This window comes from Eumetopias jubatus, unplaced genomic scaffold, assembly GCF_037043125.1.
Source record: "Eumetopias jubatus isolate StellerSeaLion01/CBP00866 unplaced genomic scaffold, mEumJub1_p1.0 scaffold_1, whole genome shotgun sequence".
Lineage (NCBI taxonomy): Eukaryota > Metazoa > Chordata > Mammalia > Carnivora > Otariidae > Eumetopias > Eumetopias jubatus.
This window is the reverse complement of record NW_028274807.1, coordinates 57,529,485-57,549,849: the sequence shown is the minus strand read 5'-3', so window position 1 is coordinate 57,549,849 and position 20,365 is coordinate 57,529,485. Positions and strand designations below refer to the sequence as shown.

At 48.9% G+C, this 20,365-nt stretch overlaps 1 protein-coding gene across 1 annotated transcript; it reads right to left on the bottom strand.

Moving 5' to 3' along the window:
- Positions 1–609: 609 nt before the first annotated feature.
- TAGLN3 (transgelin 3) lies at positions 610–14,191 on the bottom strand. Its single transcript, XM_028110712.2, has 4 exons — positions 13,797–14,191; positions 12,473–12,647; positions 2,605–2,707; positions 610–1,094 (listed from the first exon to the last, which is right to left on the bottom strand). The coding sequence occupies exons 1-4, from the start codon at positions 13,974–13,976 to the stop codon at positions 953–955; spliced, it is 600 nt and encodes a 199-aa protein (XP_027966513.1). The 5' UTR covers positions 13,977–14,191; the 3' UTR covers positions 610–952.
- Between the last annotated feature and the right edge of the window lie 6,174 nt (positions 14,192–20,365).

Sequence of the window (20,365 nt, the reverse complement as noted above, 5' to 3'; positions counted from 1 at the left end):
TCGAGTCCCGTTTCTGGCTCCTCGCTCAGCGCAGAGTCGGCTTCTCCCTTTCCCTCTGCTCCTCCCCCTGCTGGCTCTCTCTCTCAAATAAATAAAATCTTAAAAAAAAAAAAAAAAAAAAACCTGTATAAATGTGGGCAGCAGAGCCAGGGTCTGGCCTGCAGGGGGAAGATTATTGGTACAGAAGTGACAACAGCTCTTTCCTTCAACGGTCACCCATCCATTTGATAAAACCACCCATCCAGCAAATACTTCCTGGGTTTCCATACGAGAGTCTCTTAAGAACTGGGGTTTTGGTTTCCTCATTCCCGCATCTCCCCCGACCCCCAGTCTAGCATCATAAGCACAAGGAAAGAACTTTGACCCAGGGGATCGATCAAAGAGCTTGTTCTTGAATTCATGGCTGTAGGCTGTCCGAGTGGGCAAAACTATTCCTACACTTCTGCTGCCATTGCCAAGATAAACAACACAACCTTCTTAGGGCTTCCTCGAAGCTCACCTATATCTCTCCATCTACAGCTTGGGCTCGATTCCATCCTGCTGGCCTGGTGAGCGAATGGAAAGCCAGCCCTGCAAGCCAAGACCCTGCCACAAAGAACGAAGTTTACGTTTGAAGCCACAAGACTAATTTGTTTATTAGGTGTGTTCTAATACGTTGAGGAGGGGGCATTTTTGGCAAATAAATAAATAAATAATCCGACAAAAGGCCGTGACTTTGGGGCCAAGGAGGAGCTCGGGAAGAGGAGGCGGAGTCTTTGCATAGTTCTAAACGAACGCAAGGTGGCAGCAGTGGGCAACGCGGGTTCGCAGCGGAAATGCAGCACTTGCAAAAACCAGAAACGGGAGGCTTTGAGAAAGAGGAGAAGGTCAGAAGGTGACTAACTATTTCTTTATCACAGAGACCGTGGTGTGGAACATTCGTCCTCTCTCCTGGGAGGCGGGAGGCGGCATGTCACATGATCTGCCTGGGCATCCCGTACCCCGTCATGCCCGCCTGGGAGGCCCCCTTGTTGCTGCCCATCTGCAGGCCGATGACGTTCTGTCCCTGGCGAAGCTGCTCCTCTGAAAATCCTCTCCGATTCTGCTGAGCTTTCCTGGGCAGAGGAAGTGAGGGGGAATAAAGTCATTCTGACAGTTTTCAAACCCTTCCCAAGACATGCAGTTAGAATGGCTCTCCCGGGGGGGGGGGGGGGCGGCTACCAGATAGAACACAAGGTCATCAAATAGAATAGTAGGCCCTGTACTGAGCTACAGTACTGATAGGAACTATGATCCTACCCTGAGCTATGGCCCTACTCTGAGCTATGGCCTGACCCTGAGCCATAGCCCTACCGTGATGAGCCCTACCCTGAGCTATGATCCTATCATAAGCTATGGCCCTACCCTGATCTATAGTCCTACCCTGGGCTATGTTCCTACCCTGGGCTATGGTCCTATCATGAGCTACAGCCCTACTCCAAGTAGGCTGCTCCATGATACATGAGCTCTCTACTCCTTAGAACCCAGATGATTTTTCAGAATTTCCATGAAAGAATCAGTGGGTCCTCTCTGAGGACTTCACTCTCAGACAACTTTCTTATCACCCACTCTCTCAGAGTTACCTCAAGCCCTTGTGAAAATTACAAACAGCCCTTCTTACAAAGCAGGTCATTAATCCCAATCCACCTTTCCCTGTGTAGGGCCAAGTATTAATGTTCCCGTTTTAGAGCTACAGGACCTAGGAGTCAAGGAGGAAACATTTTCTTCCTTGCCAGAGGTCAGCAAGCTGCAGTAAAGAGCCAGATAGTAAGTAATTTTGCTATTGTGGGTCATATAAACCATGGTATGTCACTAACAAAGCTGGGACTAAAACCAGAGTTTCAACTGGCCAATATCTAGGAAGTTTTCGGACCAGGTTCATTTAAACTGGTACCTTTTTATAACAGCTAGAAGAAGAAAGAGGGATTAGGGAAATGAAGGGTCAATTATCTGCTACAAAGTGCTCTTTTGTCTTCATTGCCCACAGAGCTCTTGGGTTGAGTTCATGATCCCTTCCTTCCCCCAACCCATGAAAACAGCAGCAACAACAAATAACAAAATAAATCCTTTACTGACATGACCACATAAGACATTATCCAGACCAGGCCACTTTTGGAAGTGAAAGTGACCGTTATCAATAAATTCACTGGGACAACAGGCATGAACCAGGACATATTTTCTCTTCATTGAGTGCAAGAATAGATAAATGAGTTGACTTAGGGCTTCTTAGATCAGAATAAAACCAAGTTCAGACCTCAAGCCACCTTCCTGAGAAAAGCCAGCCAAGTCCCGCTCAGCCTCTAGAGAAGGAGCATGGCCAGAGCTGGAGGGTCCAGGTATCTAGCAGGGAACACTCAACCAGGTTCGCTGTGGGTGGGTGGGCTGCTGGCCTCATGGCAGCATAGCTCTTTGTTTGCTCTCAGCAATCAGCTGTGGGGCCAGGAGTGCCCCCCCCCCAGCCCCCTACAGCACTTGCTCCTAAGGGCTTTGTGTGGAAATGGCCTCTGGGGTTTCAGATGCTCTGGTAAAATCCTCCTCTGCTGGGGGGGCGGGGAGGGGGACAGGGAGGCGGGAAGGGTTACTTACCTGTGAAACCAGGATGGCTCTCCCCTGTAACAGCCGTCATCCTTGGTGACCGCAACACTGCCGAGAGCCATCAGAGTCCTCTGCACGGCCGCCATGTCCTTCCCTGCAAGCCAACAGAGAAATGAAAGCCAAGCCTGTGTCAGGGCCGAGGAATCTGGAAGGATGGGGCTGGCCCTCTGGGAAGGAAGTTCTGATAGGAGGCTGTAGGCGATCCCATCCTAGGCGGAGGGATGGCAAATACTTCTCAAAGCCCTGAAGATAACTGTAGCAAAAGTTCCTAGAAAGGAACCAAAAAATCACCTGCTTACTCTCTATATGACTTGCCCAGTTTCTCATCCTTTCATAGTTGCTGTATGAAGAAAACATTCTAAACACCTATCCGCTCAGATACAGGTAAATCCCTGCCCTGGGCAGAGGCCCTCGTGTCAGTGGGTTCTAGAGGCTGTGGCAAGGGGACATCCTGTGGCTAGGCTTGTGAGCTGGTCTGCAGATGAGGATTTTCCTCAGGAGTGGGGGGAGGGGTAGGAAACTAGAAAGAAGTTGTTTTGGATGGATTAAGTGCACCAAACCCCAGCTGGCTCCTCTCTTTTACTTTCTCTGGGTTAAAAGGATCTAAAATCACCCATTGTGCATCCAACTGAGTACTCGCTTGGCTCTCTGGGCTGGAGACATGCACATGAAGGAAAGCAAATCAACACAGAAAGCGCTCAATGCGACACAAATGAGAGGCCCTTTATTCTGTGCAGCTTGGAAGGAGCTAAATGGAGATAAAAAATAGCTGGTTTGTGGGGTGTGTGTCCGTGTGTGTGTGTGGGAGAGAGGTGTGTGTGTGGTGTGCCCCTTCCACAGTGGGAGGGGGAGCACTGTTACCTGAGGGGCCCAGTGACCGTGAACCCTCAGAGAAGGCCATTGGACCCTACCAGTCAGCCTGTTCCTCCCATCTCTTCTCCTCTCCTCCCTTGCGTCTGACTGCCAGGCCCTGGACTGGGAAAGGATGCCCCTGTGCCGTTTGCCCTGACTTAGAACCAGATCCATGCAGGGCACAAGTGGGAAGAGCAAAGCTCAAGGCTCAGGTTTAGGAAGGAGAGCGGCGTTCAGCGGGGTGGGGGGGTGGTGTAAAGCTATGAAAGCTAAAGGCCAATACTAAAAGGCCCTCTTTGGGGGCACCTGGGGGGCTCAGTCGGTGAAGCGCCTGATGCTTGGTTTCGGTTGTGATCTCAGGCTCTGCACTCAGCAGGGAGTCTGCTTGAGATTCTCTACCTCTGCTCCTCCCTCCATTCATATGTGCTTTCACTCTCAAATAAATAAATCAATCTTAAAAAAAAAAAAGGCCCTCTTTGCACAGAGTGAGCCATCTGTGGTCTTTCCGTCAGGGCTGTTGCAGCTCAGTCACTGGGGAATACAGAATTACAGGAGAAAGGCAGATGGAAAGCAAGCCCGCGGTAGAACGCTGATCAACTAAACCGTTAAGGCCCACAGAGGAAGTCCAGTTCAGGATGCCCATCTATTCAATGAGGAGAGAGAGAGAGACAGCAGATCCTCCGTCCTTCACTTTTCTTCTCCACCCCATGAACCACAGGACGATTTCTGGGGTCCTGAGGCCAGGTGCGGTTGGCAGGCAGCTGCGGGAGGCAGGGACGTCAGAGGAGAGTCCCCGGGTGCAAGGAGCAGCTGGGGGGAGGGCAGGTCAGAGTGTGTGGGCAGCAGATGGGCGGAGGAGGGCCCAGGAATAGTGAGATGCAAGAGCAAGTCCAGAGGTGGTTGTGAGAATGACTTCTCTCCATAGATAAAAAGCTTTTCTGTAATTGTCACCGTGTAATGTGATCCTTTTTTCGGGGGCGGGGGGGGAATAGAGCTGTAGTTATGATATTCTGAAGGTCCACTCTGGAAAGAGAAAGGGAGAGGGTCTGCTCTTAAGTAGTGAGCCATTAAAGAGAGCCTAGAACAATGATGAAGCGCAGGGAGGTTTAGGAAGGTTTGGATACACCACTCAGCTCTGCTCATACAAGGAGCACTCAGGAAGTCTGTTTCTGCTGGCTGGAAGGAGCGGGTCTGGTAAGCCCAGGGGCTGGAGGTGCCCAGCAAGTCAGCCACAGATACCACCCACAGCCATGGGCACAGCGGCGGGCTGTTAGAACACAGACCCAGCCTCCTTCAGAAGTGGCTAGCTGCTGCGCATACTGCATGGACCCAGGCAGGAAGGAGGGGACAACGTTGGGGGCAAGGGTAAGAGAGCCAGGAACCCACCTACCCTCATCCTGGAGAGTGGGAAAGGGAGCCACAACATAATCAGGGGCAGAAGAAGCTAGGGAAGGAGGCTGTTTTTGACCGGAACACATTGGAGAAGTTTTTAAGAAAGGTCCCAAGGCAACAGATTTGATATAAATTAGAGGCTAGACACTTTATTATACATGACATCAACCCAGTGGAATTGATATTACTGCCTGCAGTGGAGGGATGGGAAAACTAATTCAGGGAGATTAATGAGCGTGCCCAGAGTCCCTCAGCAAGTAAACCAGAGCCTGGCTGTAGCTCAGGTGTCAAAATGCAAAGCCCACAAACAGTCCACTAGGGCCACCATTTCCCAGGGGTCCCCATTGCAGGCTGTTTGGGGTGCCCCGTTCCTTGGTGATCAGAGATGATCCGAAGGGGTGGCAGTAGCAGCTTCAGTGCCAGGCAGGAGGGAACGCACTGGGGGGACAAAGCTGGGTCATGGTCCTTGGTCCCCATTAGTTCAAGGGTACCAACCCCAAGGGCCATAAAGTCTTTGAGAGTTTTTGTCTGGAATAGTTTCTCCAGGCCTCCACCCAAATGAGGTTAAAGCAGGAGGAAGAGTTGGGGCCTAGAGTCCCCCATCAGCATGCCAATCAAGTTCAACATTGCCAAGATTCTGAGTAACACTATGAGCAGAAATCTGCCTCTCTAACTTGTCTAGCTTGCTTTCCTATCATGTCTAGTTAGCTTTCTAACAGACGTCCCTAACAGACTCCCAGATTGATGGAATGGCATGAGGGCCTTTTTCTAGCCTCCTGTTTCTTTATCAGTTCAGAATTCCAGATCACATGCTGCTGGAGGGAGGGGGCCATTTGCAGAGGCTGACTTCTGTAACGGGGGGTCACATACTCAATGTCTAGAGGAGCAGTGAGGTTAAGGAGCATCTGTGAATCTTGTTACCACCTGCCTAGAGCACAGCACTTCAGAATGAGGTTTCCCAAGCCTCTTGGACTATTTATGGGATGCTGTGGGGGAGATCTCTTCAAAAATATGAATTTTGGGATGGCTGGTGGCTCAGTCGGTTAATCGTCTGCCTTCAGCTCAGGTCATGATCCCAGGGTTCTGGGATCGAGTCCCGCATCGGGCTCCCCGCTCAGCGGGAATCCTTCTTCTCCCTCTGCTTGCTACTCCCCAGCTTGTGAGCTCAGTCTCTCTCTCTCTGGAAAATAAATTAAAAAATCTTAAAAAAATATATATGAATTTTGACATCATTCCCCTGAGAGACGGAGTCAGCAGGCCTGGGGGGAGGCCTGGAAGTTCATATTTTTAATAAGTTCCCCAGGTAATTTACACCATTAGGCAAGTCTGAGAAACATGATGACCCTCAAACTAGACTGATCATCAGAAATATCTGAGAATCTTAAAAATTCAGATTCTGAATTTTAAATTAAAATTAAAATTAAATTTTTTTAATTTAAATTAAAAATTTAATTTAAATTAAAAATCCCAGAATCTCCTGGGATGATTCTGATATAGCCAGATGGATAGGCACCACTGCTCCAGCACTTTGGTTTTTCACTTTTTAAAAACATCGCAATGTCTGGCACATGGTAAGTTACTATGTAATATTCCTTAAGCAGTAACTCCTCCCTTCAGAGCTATCTTCCCCAAAATCAAATGGTAAAGTCAATAATTAGAAGGGCTCTGATCCAAGTCAGGAGCCAGCTCAGAATCCTGGCAGCATGGAATCTCTTTGCTCCCTGAAAGCTACCCCTAGATATTTTGGCAAGACAGCTTGAAAACCACTGCTGAAGGCTTTTCTTCCAAGAAAAAAAAAAGAAGAAGAACGGTCCTGAAAGAAGTACCAACTAGAGGGAAGTGCTGGGAATTTTCTAGATGCTGAGTCCTTGGTGGTGACCTAAAAATGAGACCACTGGCCATTAAAATGGGAAGCGACACAGGGAATAGGAGGTGCCAAATGTCCATAAACAGCTCAGCATTTTGATCAGGTGACCCAGACTCTTATGGGAGGGGCTGATATTAGACTTGCAATTGTGGGAAACAAGACAGTGGTGTAGTACAGTAGCTTCCCTTGTCTCACCTGGCAAACCTTTTCTCAGAGTCTTGACATCTGGGTGTGCCCTCTTTGCTGCATTATCACTGAGCAGGGTTTTCCCAAGCACTCCAAACTATGAAATGATGACCTCTGGGGGGTGGGGCCAAGGGTTCTGTATTGTCAGGTCCCTGCCCCCACAACCGGGACTTTTTTTTTTTTTTTAAGTAGATAGGCTCCATGCCCAGGGTGGAGCCCCATGTAGGGCTTGAACTCAGGACGCTGAGATCAAGACCTGAGCTGAGGTCAAGGGTCGGATGTTTAACTGAGCCACCCAGGCGTCCCACCACCAGGAATCCTTAATACCCATGAAGTTTGAGTGCTATTACCATAAGGATACTTCAACAGGGATTTTGTTCTCTTGAATTTTTGTTGTTGTTGTTGCTTTCATGATATCTTGTGCATGTCTTTGGGAAGAAAAAATAATCGGAAGGGTAAAAGGGAAATAAAAAAGACCAGAGAAAGGTCATTTGGGCGGGTAAAGTCAGACTGGACACTCTACTTTTAATACTAAAAGTTTTTTACAGTTTATAGTCCAAACTCTTTGCTTCAGAGCTACTTCCATTTTTTTTTTTTTAATCAGTCTTGACTCATCTTTGTTACTTCTGGAATACTGACCTTCTTCCTCTTTCTGGAACCATTTCTTTTTTCCCTGAGTGATAACTTAGGCATGACCCCAATTCTCTCCTCAAGGTAGAGGAACTATTGCTACGGTCAAAGGAGAAATGTCAGAGAATAGATTGGGCTTGCTCTGTGAGTTTTATGAATTTTTGTTGCTTGCCTTCCTGGAGACACTGTCGGGCAGTGGTTCTCAAAGTGGGGTTCCCAGACCAGCCAAAGCAGTGTCATGTATGAATTGGTAAGAAATGCACATTCCCGGGTCCTAGCCCAGATTTAACACCTCAGAAGCTCTGGGGCTGTGTTTTCCTAAGCCTGCCGGGTGATTCTGCTGTACACTGGAGGCTGGGAACCGCTGCTGAGGAAAAAACCTGCCAACCACGATCACGAGCAGGCAGCGCTTGAGGTTGCTCTGACAGGAAAGGAGGCTGCACGCAGCAGGCATGTGTGGTGACTCAAGTCACTCCAGGTACCTCACAAGATCCCAAAATGTCTCTCAAGTTGGGCGAAATGTTTCTTTGCTCTTGCGGTTAAGGAGTGACACACACAGCGGCACCTCCCCGGGGAATATATTTGGACCTTCCTGGTACTCCACCCCCAGTGGGAACCACACTCCTGCCTAATTCCCAGTCATCACGGAAGGGGAACAGGGAGGCAGGGTGAAACCACGTGTCCAGGATCCCTGTCAGTAGGACTACTGAGAGAAGTCATCCGACTAGACTGATCTTTGAGTCTCGCCCGCTCTGGAATTCTAGAATTCTACCTGCCTAATAACGCTTGCTCACCATGTGGTGATGCCAAGGAACCAAAAGGTTAGTTGCTGGCAGGCTTGTGGTAGGGGAAAGAAGCCAACATTTATTACGAGTCTGCTAGCCAGGCATTGTGCTAGGCATTGTACACGTTTAGTCCCTACAAGAACCCTCTGAGGAAGGCACTAGACCTATTTATAGAGAAGGAAACCGAGGCTCTCAGAAGCCAAACATCTGAACAAGTTCATGAAGCTGGGATGTAGCTAAATAGTTTTAAACCATCTACCTGACTCCAGACTCATGCTCCTTCCACTGAACCAAGACCTCCTGGGTCTGGAATTGGCAAAGTGACATATTGCAGGGAAAGACGTCAAGAGGGTAATGACCACGAGCTAGAAAAAAGTCAAAAAGGGGGCGTGCAAAGGCGGTCCCTCTGTGCTGGAGAATGGCTGATTCAGTGAAGACACCACCCATGACAGAAGGCAAATGTCATCCAGGCAACCCTACCGGCTTCTGCATGAAACCATTCATGAAGTCCACCTGTTCCAAGACAGAATGTGTGCCTTTCCAGCCTGCTCCTCCCGCCTTCATTATCCGTGTGTCCTACAGCAGGACAGGCGAATGACAACAGTAGTTTTCACACTATACATTGCGCTCTACGATTGCCAGCCACTACGCTAAGCACTTCTGACCCATCCTCCCATTCCGTCCCCATGTCAAGCCCATAAAATAGACACTAATACCCCTTTTTCCAGTTGAGAAAACCGAAGCTTAGAAAAGTTAACTGATAGGTGGTGGAGTAGAGGTGTGAACTAGGCAGTCTAATTTCTGACCCAGAAATCTGCATTCTACTAGCTTCCGGGGTAAGTTTTCTTTGCGTCTTTCTGACCCGCACATTCCCTAGCTCTCACGTGTTCTCTCTCATTCTCTGTCTCTGTCTCTCTCTCACACACAAACACACACACCTCCTTTTCCTGCTCCTCGCTTTTCTCTTTCCCACTTTCTCTCCACAGGAAAGACGCTGATGTCGAACCTCCGGTATGCTCTCCTGAGTCACAGACAGCTGAGACAGCCCCACTCCTGCCCCTTCCGGGTACCCATGGCAAAGCCAGAACCTGCCAGGCATTGACCTTCCATCATCCAAGAGAAGGACTTCTCCAGTCCTCTAAGCGGCCCTCCGCCCTCATTTCTTCCCCAGCCCTGAGAGGGATTGCTCGGCCCCAGCTTCCTCCCAGGGGACCTTTGTCTCTAATATCCCTGTGGTTGGGTTGTTTTCTGGGCCATTTAGCCCTGGGTTCCTTTTCAAAGCCCTGAACCGTTTATTCTGGTAGCTAGCTCCCAAGTCCATTGCAAACATTTCACTGTGCATCTAAAAGGGGCTTCAGGACAATGGGTCCATCCAGGGCCTCTGCCTCTCTAAAAAATGGAACCCTAAGTGAGAAGGCACTTGGCAAGCCGGGGCTCCTGCAGCTTTATTCATCCACAACATCAGAGCCACATGGAGTCACTGGGCACCCATGGGCAACAGACCACTACTGGGAAGATGCCAAGCAGGGAAGCTGGGGGGCAGGGGGCAGAGAGCTGTTGAGCATAAAATGCCTGCAGAGGAGGAAGAGAAGTCCCCAGACGAGGAGGACTGGACCAGTGGCAGCCACAGCCTCCACACCCACAGTGCGTGGAATCCGGAGTGAATGGCAATAAACTGAAAACCACAGCAGGCACAGTGGGGACAATGTGGCAGGAAGCTAAGCAAATGGCTAATTCAATAGCTGTATATGCAAACAGGTACACGCAGACACATGCCAACCCTGCCTGGTGGCGTCCCTTTGATTCCAGCTTGCTCCTCCCCAAACAGGAGCGACAGCAGGCTCTGGCAGAAAGGACCCAGCCTCCTCCCTCGGTCCTTGCTGCTGTACTGCGGGTCTCACCCTGGCCTTGCTCCAGGCCCGCTTGGCCCCTCCCTTCTCTGCCCAAAGCCACCCGCCATCCCACCGCTCGCCCTGCTGTACGGTAACCAGCTCCGGCCTGAGCCTCAGTCGGTGATCCTGAGCATCCCCTCTAACGCTTCTAAAGACTCTTCCGGAACCTCAGTGTTCAGTCTCCCATGGAGGGGGCCACCGGAGGCCATTTGGACACCCCTAAGCATCCACTTTGCTATTGTCAACCATGGCTACCTAAACCAGGTCCATCACAACACCCTTGGAGCGAGTCCCCTTCTTTTCCTTTCAAGCTTCATACTTCCTTCCCCCCCACCCCCACCCCAGGGATGAGACTCCTCGGTGTCTGTCTCATTTCCTGTTTTCTAGGAGCATTAACCCGGCCTGGAGCCCGCCTGTCCCCTACCCTACCTCGGGCTACCACAGTCAGTCTCGCTCCTGCTTCTTGACCCCCCTTTCCCTTAAGAAGTATGAACATACAGGGCTGGGGCAGGTGGTGTAGACGTCCCCCTGCTCTGTCAATCAGGGACCATTGCTCCCTCCACCCCTCCTCTTCACTGCCAGCACCTCCAGGATATAAAGTTTACCTGCGTGGTCTTTGATAAACGTGGAAAGGCAAATAGAATAGCCTCAGTCACGTAAAGACAGGGAAGCACACTCGGGGTCCCCATCTCCCACTTTCTTCCTCTTCCTACTTTCTGTACTTGGGGAGGGGCTCACCCTTCTATTCACAAGAAACCCCCAGTGCAGGAGCTCCATCCTTCTGCCCCACACAGCCCTGACTCCTCCTCCTTATCTTCATCCTCCTCAGTCACAGTTAGGACTCAACAGCCCGCTCCTGGTGTAGGTGAAGGAGACAGCCTCCTGGTCAGAGCGTGGCATGGCACGTTAGTTGAGGCCCTATTCTCCAGCATCAGAGAGTTCAGGTTTGAGCCCCGGCTCTGCTGCTAGTTACCGGCCATACGATGTAACAAGTAATTATAGGCAAGCCTCAGCATCGTCTTCTATGAAATGGGAAAATTAATAACACCTCATAGAATTGTAGGAGAATTGACTGGCATTACACAGTAAAGTCCTTGCACCATGCCTCCTAAATGGAAAACTATCCATAAGCAGTGGCTATCTTTATTAGCTGGGAAAATCATCCCAGTTTTGATCTAAAGAGCAGAAACCAAGCCTCAGCTGTGACATCCATGAGGATGTGGAGGTAAGTATCCACGAAGTCCTGTGGCCTGACCCGAAGGACTGGATATCTGAATTTCTCAGTAATGGCAAAACACAGGTAACCTGACCGGAGTCTTAGGATTTTAATAACTCGCATGAGAAGGAAACAGGAAATGCCACTTCCCTGGGTGTCCTATTGGTTCGACCACTGATAACAGCCAGGGCCAGTGACCATGAGGCTGCAGAGCCGGCCTGGAGGCCCGCTTGAGCCGTTCTGTATCTCCAGAGCCTGGCCGGCTTCGCATGGAACAGTTGCACGGAGGGCCACACACACATTTCGGCTCGAGGGGCACACTAGGCCCTATGCCCATGGGTCCCAAATTCTTGGGCAGTGTCTCCAGTCACATCATTTGCCCTAATAATGCTGGATTGTTAAATACGTCCAGAAATGGGATTTGATTTTTATGCCTCATAACACGTCTTAAGTCACAAATGTGAAAGAAAAAATCACGTGTCCCACTTTCTGAGCGGAATACATATCTGGAAGGTAGAGTCCCCAAGCCCTCCAAAAATAGACCTTTTGGTCGGGGTGCTCATGATTTCTCAGATTGAATGACACAACGGCGCCCGGCGGCTTTGTCCGTAAGCCCTGCCGCTGGTGAGTCAGAAGCAGGCTTACCACCCCCCTTCTCCTCCAGTAGCTACCATTTGTTCGGCAAGAGTTACGTGGTGGGAGGGGGGTAGCAGGAATAAAAGACATCCATGTAACCATTTTAGCTTCCTCTCCGCCGAGGCCTCTGTTTTCCACGCTAGTTTGCTGAGGTCCCTGCCATGTCCTCAGGGTGTGCGTTCCCTCAGAGGAGGAGACCCTTTTCAATAGAATATCACAAAGGGGTAGGCTAACAGTACCTCTGGGTCACGGTGGATAATGCCCCCCCCACAAGCTCCCCCCCCCCCCCGCCCCCAGGGGCACACACAGGCCCGGGGAAGAACATGGCGAGCAGGTTTCACAAAGAGATGGGCAAAGTGGAGAGGGTGGAGGATGCAGTCCCAAAGGCCCGAGGGCTGTTTACCTTCCCATAGATCCACCGTCTGAAAAATGTCAGTGGTCCTGACGCCGTAGATCTCTGCAGCTTTTAGGAACTGAGAGATTTGCTCCATCTGCTTAAAAGCCATCTTTGACTCAGAGATCTTGGGAATGGGCTCCTGTCCTGGTGGGTATAAACTGTTTATCAGCTTGCACAGGACCTGCAGGGAGAAAGGGGAGATAAAAATCAATGTTTCCCTTTGTATTTACCCATCACGGATGCAAAGTGAATCCAGGCCCTACAGGGCGCAGCTTACAGGTTTGGGCAGAGGCAAGTCTTGCGCCCTAGGAAGGCGCTGGCTCCGGGCTGGGTAGCCAGGTTCCCACGCCAAATCCCCAAGACCCAGGTGGCCTCACTCCCAGGGCTGCTCCCCACTGCAGTGGGGCCTGCAGCCTAGGAATCCCCTTCCCTCCTTGCTCTGTGCTTCCTTTCTCTGGGGTCAGGGTGCGGGAAGAATGTTTACAAATAGGGAACAATGTGTGGTGATGAGGCCGTAATTGCAGACTTTCAAGTGAGGGAAGGGAGGTCCAATAATAGGATCTAATATTATATCTTCTATCAAAAGGCAGATCAGAATCAGCCTTCAATAATTCATCCCATATGTGCCAACAATGTATGAAAGAACTGAACCAGGTACCGTCCTCCTAGATGCCCGTAACCCAAGTCCTGGGCAACCCAACAGAAGTGGGGAGTAGCTGTTACGTAACAGTAAATCACAGCCTGGGGAAAACATGGGCTGGTGCGAATCAGCAGTCCCCAACCCCCAAACGCACCAGAGCCTCTACTCAGAAAAGCAGCTCTCAAATAAGGATTCGCTTCAGTTCCTTGAGAACCCGTGCCTTCAACAGACATTCAGCACCCCCAGGCAGCAGGGCTCCGGGAAGGAAGGGAAGGATGGCCAAGTGCTTAGTCGTCCTGACTCCTTCCTTTGTTGTACTTTGTAACTAACCCATTCCCGGGGGGGAAGGAATAACCCTGCAAGAGCTGAGGGGCCAACAGGTTGGAGAAATGGAAGGGAAATCCTTATCTCTATTCCCACGGGGAAAAAAAGCAAAAAACCTTCTAATTTGGCAACAACTTAAGAGGGAGCTGCCATGTCTCGGGTGGGTGGAGAATCCTTGAAGCCAGCTAGGGAATTGTGCGGGGAGTCCAGATCTTCAACCTGGAGAAATAAAGGCATGCCTATGCCCACCCCACCAGGCACAGAGCTTGGCAGCCGCAGCTCCTCCCGCAGCCTGGCGTTGGAAGAGAAAGCCCTGGAGGGCTTCCCAGCCCGCCGCCCCAGCAACCAAGACCGCCCTGGCCTTACCGTCCCGTCCATTAACCATTTCTGAAAATGGGCCCGGCCGGGGGGCGGGTGCTCTATGTCCTCGGCGCACTGCAGGATGATCCAGTCCACCAGCTTGTTCTCCAGGTCCGCGTCATACTTCTGCTCGATCTTTTCCTGCACCTCTCGGCTTAAGCCGTAGCTCGGGCCCCTGTTAGCCATCTCTGGAAGAGAAGAGAGGACACGCGCCGCATCCACACAATGGCAGCAGCGGCCCCGGGCTCCCTGCGAGCGGGGCTGGGACGTGCGAGGCTGGGCGGCCTGGCCCCGCAGCAGCAGCAAAGCGGGCAGAAAGCCGGGCGTGGTTTAAATCAAGGAGCCAATGAAGCCGCTGGGGTTTCACCTACCAACGCGGAAGAAAAGCGCAGCCACGCGCCAGTGACTCTAGAATAAAGCCCCTGCTGGTCCAGGGGGGCCGGAACGCCCCTCTCGGTCCCGCCTATCGATGGGATGAGATGAGATGATGCGCACGGACTCACAGTCGAGGCCGAACCCCCCCCCCTCCACCTCCGGCAGCCGGGGGGCTGGGTGGTGGTCGTGGCTCCCCCTCTCTAGAAGCTCTTTGCAGAGGCGGGGACCCTGGGCTGGGAGAGGGCAGGTCCTTAACAGGCAGGAAGGCAGGCCGCCTTGACGTTCAGTTGCTGATTCTGCATGGCGCCTGGAAGAGTGGTACACTGACTGATTGGATTTTCTCCCGGCTGACGAGGGTCAAACGGGGGCCGTTGCTAAGAGCCCTCCAAAAAGCCGGCCCTCCCGCGTGTCACTCAAGCCCGCCGCCTCCCTCCCGCTGTGAGCTTCTTTCTGGCTGCACAATTCTTTCCCCTCCTCTGGGGGAGAGGGCTGATTGTCTATCAGGCCAGCACGCAGCTGCACGGGCCTGGGGCCTGGGGCCTGAGGCCTGGGGGAGGGTCCCTTCTGTCAGCTGTCCATCTGTCGGGATTGCCAAACCACTTTCCCTCTGCCCTGAGGTAACAGTTGTCTGGCTGGACGGGAGGGAGGGGCTGAGAGCTGCAACCATTCACTTGTTCAGCTGCCCCCCAGATTCCATCCAGAAACTTCCATCCTGGTGGGAAACTGCTGTGCCTCAGTTTGACTTACCCAAAGAATGCACCTTTTTTTTATGCTATTTTTAATCGAAAGATACTAGGAGCATGTTTTATCAGTTAAACAGAGCTCAGTGTCAATGCCTCCGAAACTCATGGAGCGAAAGGTTTTGATAGCTTGTGAACGTTTCATCTGTTTATTTTAGTTAAGGACCTGGCAGGCCCCACTGACATGCTACCAGTGGGAACTGAGTATTTGGTCAAACAAGACCTCAGGACAAATCAATTTAGTTGTGGGTTGGCCTGAAATTTTTAAAACTGCCAAAGAGCTGGGCAATCAGCCTTCCTAGCCTGCAAGCCACTTGGGGGTAAGGTCTCATTGGTGTTGTGCAAGTCTCTGGGTACTTTTCATGAGAAAAACACCCCAAAATGTGTTCTTTTGGTTCATTCAGCAAGTATTTTTTGAGTGCGTCATTATGGCACTACTGAGCTGGAGAGGAATCAAAGACAATTCTTTCCCCTGAGAATTGCTCAATTGACTCCGGCATATTAGATAAAACAATTCTGGTATGTGCAAAGGTAATCTTTGTCTCTGTGCAAAACTGGTTGGAAGCTAGGCAGGGAATGACTCCTTAAATAATACGTGTATTGAGAGAAATCTGCTGGCTGAGGCCTGGACTAGTGGAAATGTAATCGCTTAGTAGACATGTGGGTGGTTTGCCTGAGAAAAGAGTGGTCAGTAGCTGAAGGCATAGAGAGAGAACTCTGAGACACAGAGGGTTGTAAGAGAGCCCGCTTTTAGTAGAGCACTGGGTTTAGCAAAAGGCACAGAAAGGACGGACTAATGCAGATCTTGATGCTGTATGGGATCATCAGTTGAAGAAGCTCTAAAAGATCATCAGTTGAAGAAGCTCTAAAAGCTCCAGAACTGGGCTTGGGGAAGAGTTTAGAGAGGGAAATTGTTAGCAGAATTTTGAAAGTCACTGAGTTGCATCTTGGGTGGCAACAGTAAGGTCAATTCCAACTTGCAACTGAGGAAACAGGGGGCCAAACAGAAGGCATGTTACTTTCTCTGTGGCTGGAATTGCTCTAAGGAAGAGGCTGGTTTGTTATATAAAGCTAGAAACAATTCTAGAAGATGTACATGTACATTTTTTTTTAAGATTTTATTTATTTATTTGAGAGAGAGAGAATGAGAGAGAGAGAGCACAAGAGGGAAGAGGGTCAGAGGGAGAAGCAGACTCCCCGCTGAGCAGGGAGCCCGATGCAGGACTCGATCCCAGGACTCCAGGATCATGACCTGAGCCGAAGGCAGTCGCTTAACCAACTGAGCCACCCAGGCGCCCTGTACATGTGCATTTACCTTCTTTCCTTTTCTTTTTTTTCCCTTTCTTTCCTCTTTCTTTCTTTTCTCTTTTTCCTTCTTTCTTTTCTTTCTTTTCTTTTTCTTTCTCTTTTTTTTCTGTGCTTTGCAGATCATTTGTACCCAAAGATTTCTTTCCATTGTGACAAAATAGTTGGGGTGCTTTAAGTGAATGATTGAACTCATGGTTCTGGAGAGGATATAGTGGCAGAGAGTGGGGGCCACAGCCCAGGAATAGGTTAGAAGTGTCCAGCAATCTACAGGAAGTCTTTAGAGAAAAAAATGTTTGGGGCGCCTGGGTGGCTCAGTCGGTTAAGCGTCTGCCTTCGGCTCAGGTCATGATCCCAGGGTCCTGGGATCGAGCCCCGCATTGGGCTCCCTGCTCCGCGGGAGGCCTGCTTCTCCCTCTACCACTCCCCCTGCTTGTGTTCCTGCTCTGGCTGTGTCTCTCTCTGTCAAATAAATAAATAAAATCTTAAAAAAAAAATGTTTGATCCCTAGGGGAAATGGGCTCAACTCTACATTTACTGAGTGTCTACTAGTATTAGAATTAATTTTCCCGATAACTTTTTTAAAGGGCCTATGTATCTGAGTACAAAAATGCACAAGACATGGCAACATGGTCTAGAAGCAACGTTAAACTTGTAAACAATAAATACTAGCCAGGTGTCATGCTAAAAATATGCACAAGGTACTCAGGTACAATGATACCTAGAAGAAGGGGGTAGGGATTGGGGAACAGGTTTATAAATGAGATGACTTTAAGCCTCAAAAGATGAGTGGGTGTTTGTCAGGTGAACGGGGTGAAGCAGGAGGGGTTGAGAACGTCAGGAACGTGGCTGGCTGGCAAAGACAGCTTCATTAGGCGGGTGAAAATGTTCTAGTATCAACAAAGCATAGAATTAAAGAGAAGAGACATACAGGAAGAAAAATAAGACGTGGCTGTCATGAAGGCTCTAGACCATAAAGCAGTCTGCTTGCAAGTGCCCATGGTTAAATTTTCAGGAATTGTGAGAGCCAGTTGTCACTCAGCCATTATAAGCAATTAAATTATATAAACTTATAATTAAATAAATTACAAATGTTAAATACTCAGAATGGATCACTTCCTAATTTATTTTGCTTCATTTTACTATTACAGGTACTTTTGAGGATATTATTATGTTTATTGTCTCTACATGGTGTATTTACTATATAATGCTGTGCTACTGGCCATTTCTCCCCACCTTTGTTGTATTCAGTGACAGCGATAGCTTCAAATCACTCATTAATGAAATATTTATGCCATGAATGTTGGCAAACTTATAAATCAGGATGTTTTTATTTTGTTTTGTTTTTCTGGAATGCTAGCTGTTAAATATTTACTGGCTTTGCCAGCCACTGGACTTATGCAAGACAATTTGAGTTTTTTATTAGGGAAAGAGAATCATCCGATTGATGTGGGTGAAGAAAAAGATGATCAGAATGACCCCAAATTTGACTTGTATAACGGGTTAATGTGGTGTCATTTATTGTAAGGGGACTCATAATCGGGAGGTCCATATGGGGGAGAGGTAACAAGGTTTGTACTTACTGCATCTGGGAGGCCCACGATCCATCCCAGTTCATTGGATAGTTGGTTTTATGGGTCTGGAGCTCAAGAGAAAAGTCTGGAATGGAGGAATGGACTTGAATCATCTGCATGCAAGTAGTGGTTAAAACTAGGAGTGTGGCGGGGCGCCTGGGTGGCTTAGTCGGTTAAGTGTCCGACTCCTGGTTTCGGCTCAGGTCATGATCTCAGTCAGGATTGTGAGATCGGACTCTGCACTCAGCGGGGAGTCTGCTTGAGATTCTCTCTTGCCCTCTGCCCCTCAAAAAACTAGGAGCATGGGTGTGGTTGCTTAAGGTAAGTAGCAGAAGACGGCCAAGGTCAGAATTCACCAGAAAGTTAACATTAATGCAGTGGGTAAGGAGGAGAAGCCAGCAAAGGAGCTGCCACACCCTGGTCAGAGATGCTGGGGGTAAACAATTTCAAAGCAAAGCTCCTGACCTCAGGGAGCTTGGTATATACACGAGAATCTCAAAGCGCTTAAGTTCTAGCAAAAAGGTGAAAACAGAATGCTGTTCTTGAGAGCACAGAGGTGCAAGTGAGAAACGTGTTAGAAACAGAGAGGTAGAAATGAGTAGGGAAACGGACATTTGAGATTTTTATTACTATTTTTAATTTTTTTAGTAGATGAGAGTTTTTCTGTCATCAAAACTCTGAAAGCCCAAGAAAAGGGAGAGCCCAAATGTTTGGAAGGCTAATTTCCTCAAAAGACACATTTGGTTAAAAAAGAGAAGTTGCCTGCCTTTTTCTAGGCATATTCTGTAAATGCACAAAAACATTTTTTAAATCAAACCAACTATGCATACCACATGATTACATTTCTAAACTAAACATGACTAGATGTGTATATAAAGGGGATCTTTAAAAGGTGTATTTAAATTCCACCCATCTTCTTCTTTCCTTCAGGAAATAAGAGTTTCTTAGTTGTTTCGGTTTTATTTTTTAACGGTTTCAAATTTAATGAAAATTTGGCGTATTCCCTTTGGGCACTGACCCGTTGTGTGGCTGGTCATGTTCTCCCTGCCAGCTCCATGCTTTGTAAAGCTCAGCCCTGCCCAAGGCTCTTCCCCTCCTCTCCTCCACACAGAACTTTCTACTGGCTGCTCAGTGAACAGCATACTGTTTAGATTTGTGTCTGGAGATGCCTCTAAGCTTAACAGATGCAGCAAAAGCAAATTTATTCTGTGGCCTCACTTAGCTTTCCTTACCATTGGCCTTTGCCTTTTCTCTCTCCATTGCATGTGCTAAGATTGTTTAGAAGGGTCATGTTGCTTTTAAATAATGTAGGAGTTCCAGAGGATAAGGCACTCAGGGGCTGCTGGTTGTTCAAGCATTTTCCATGTCACTGGATATATGGCATGGAGTGGTTTTAGAAAAGGAAAAAAAAAAAAAGAGGGCTTTGGGGGAAAAACAGGGAAAAGCCCCACTAAAGTAATTAACAATGCACTGTAATACATGATCTCATTGATACAAAATCATTTGGAATTTGTGATGTTACCCTCTGCAAAGCTGTACTAAATTCTAAAACAGCTTTTCCAGGGGCACCTGGGTGGCTCAGATGGTTGGGCATCTGCCTTCAGCTCAGGTCATGATCTCCAGGTCCTGGGATCAAGTCCCATGTCAGGCTCCCAGCTCAGTGGGGTGTCTGCTTCTCCCTCTCTCCCTGCTTGTGCTCTCTCAAATGAATAAATAAAATATTAAAAAAAACCAACAACAAACGGCTTTTCCTATCTTCAGACAGTGAAGGTTTCTCCTCCTCCCCTTTTCTAACCTCTGAATATTTGAAATGACACCACACAACTAACCTTCCAATTTAGCATCTTGAGAGGAAGGTGCTTTACATAAAAGCCCTGCTCACTTCCTTGCCTCTTTTCTTCCTAACCCCCACACATTATGCCCACCAGTTTCTCACCGGACTGTGCTCAGTGCATTGTAAGGGAAAAGATAGTGACTCCTATGTGTATGTGTCATTGTTCTAAATGTACTGTACTTACCGAATCCTTATGCTTTATTACCTAGCTTTATGTCATCTTACAGCTGACAAAACTTCAAAGAGGTTAAGTAAAGTGCTCAATTACAGGGCTTGTAAATGGTGAGCAGGGATTTTAAACCCACACTGCATAGTCTGTCCCTAACCTCTCTGCACATTGCCTCTACAGGTATGCTACGAATCTCTAATCATGCTCATTTTATTACGACGTTTAGCTCCAGAAAAGTCCCACAGGCAGGGCCACTTCCTCTTCATCTTTTGAATCCTCTGCCTAGTGGTGTCTGGGCGAAGCAGGCCCTGGAATAGCCACCCTGCCATCGGCTATCAACTCACGCTAGCACTAGGCACCGTGGCATGTGCGTGACTTGTGTGTATTTGGTCAATGACTTCTGTTCAGTATAACTCATAGACTGTAGTCCTATAAGGCATTAACCTTTTTAGTATCTGTGTCAGGGGTCCTGAAGACCACCTGTAGGTTCGATGACTTGTTAGGACACACAGGACTCAGCACCTAGTTTTATTCACAGCTAGGACTTATTAGTGAAAGGGTACACAGCAAAATCTGCA

What these genes read in the sequence shown, in the direction of transcription:
- TAGLN3 (XM_028110712.2), bottom strand. Translation starts at nt 13,976, where the DNA reads ATGGCTAACAGGGGCCCGAGCTACGGCTTAAGCCGAGAGGTGCAGGAA. An exon ending in AATGGTTAATGGACGGGACG is followed by an intron (nt 12,648 to 13,796) that starts GTAAGGCCAGGG and finishes TTCTCCCTGCAG; the next exon opens with GTCCTGTGCAAGCTGATAAA. An exon ending in GAGCCATCCTGGTTTCACAG is followed by an intron (nt 1,095 to 2,604) that starts GTAAGTAACCCT and finishes TCCTCTGCCCAG; the next exon opens with GAAAGCTCAGCAGAATCGGA.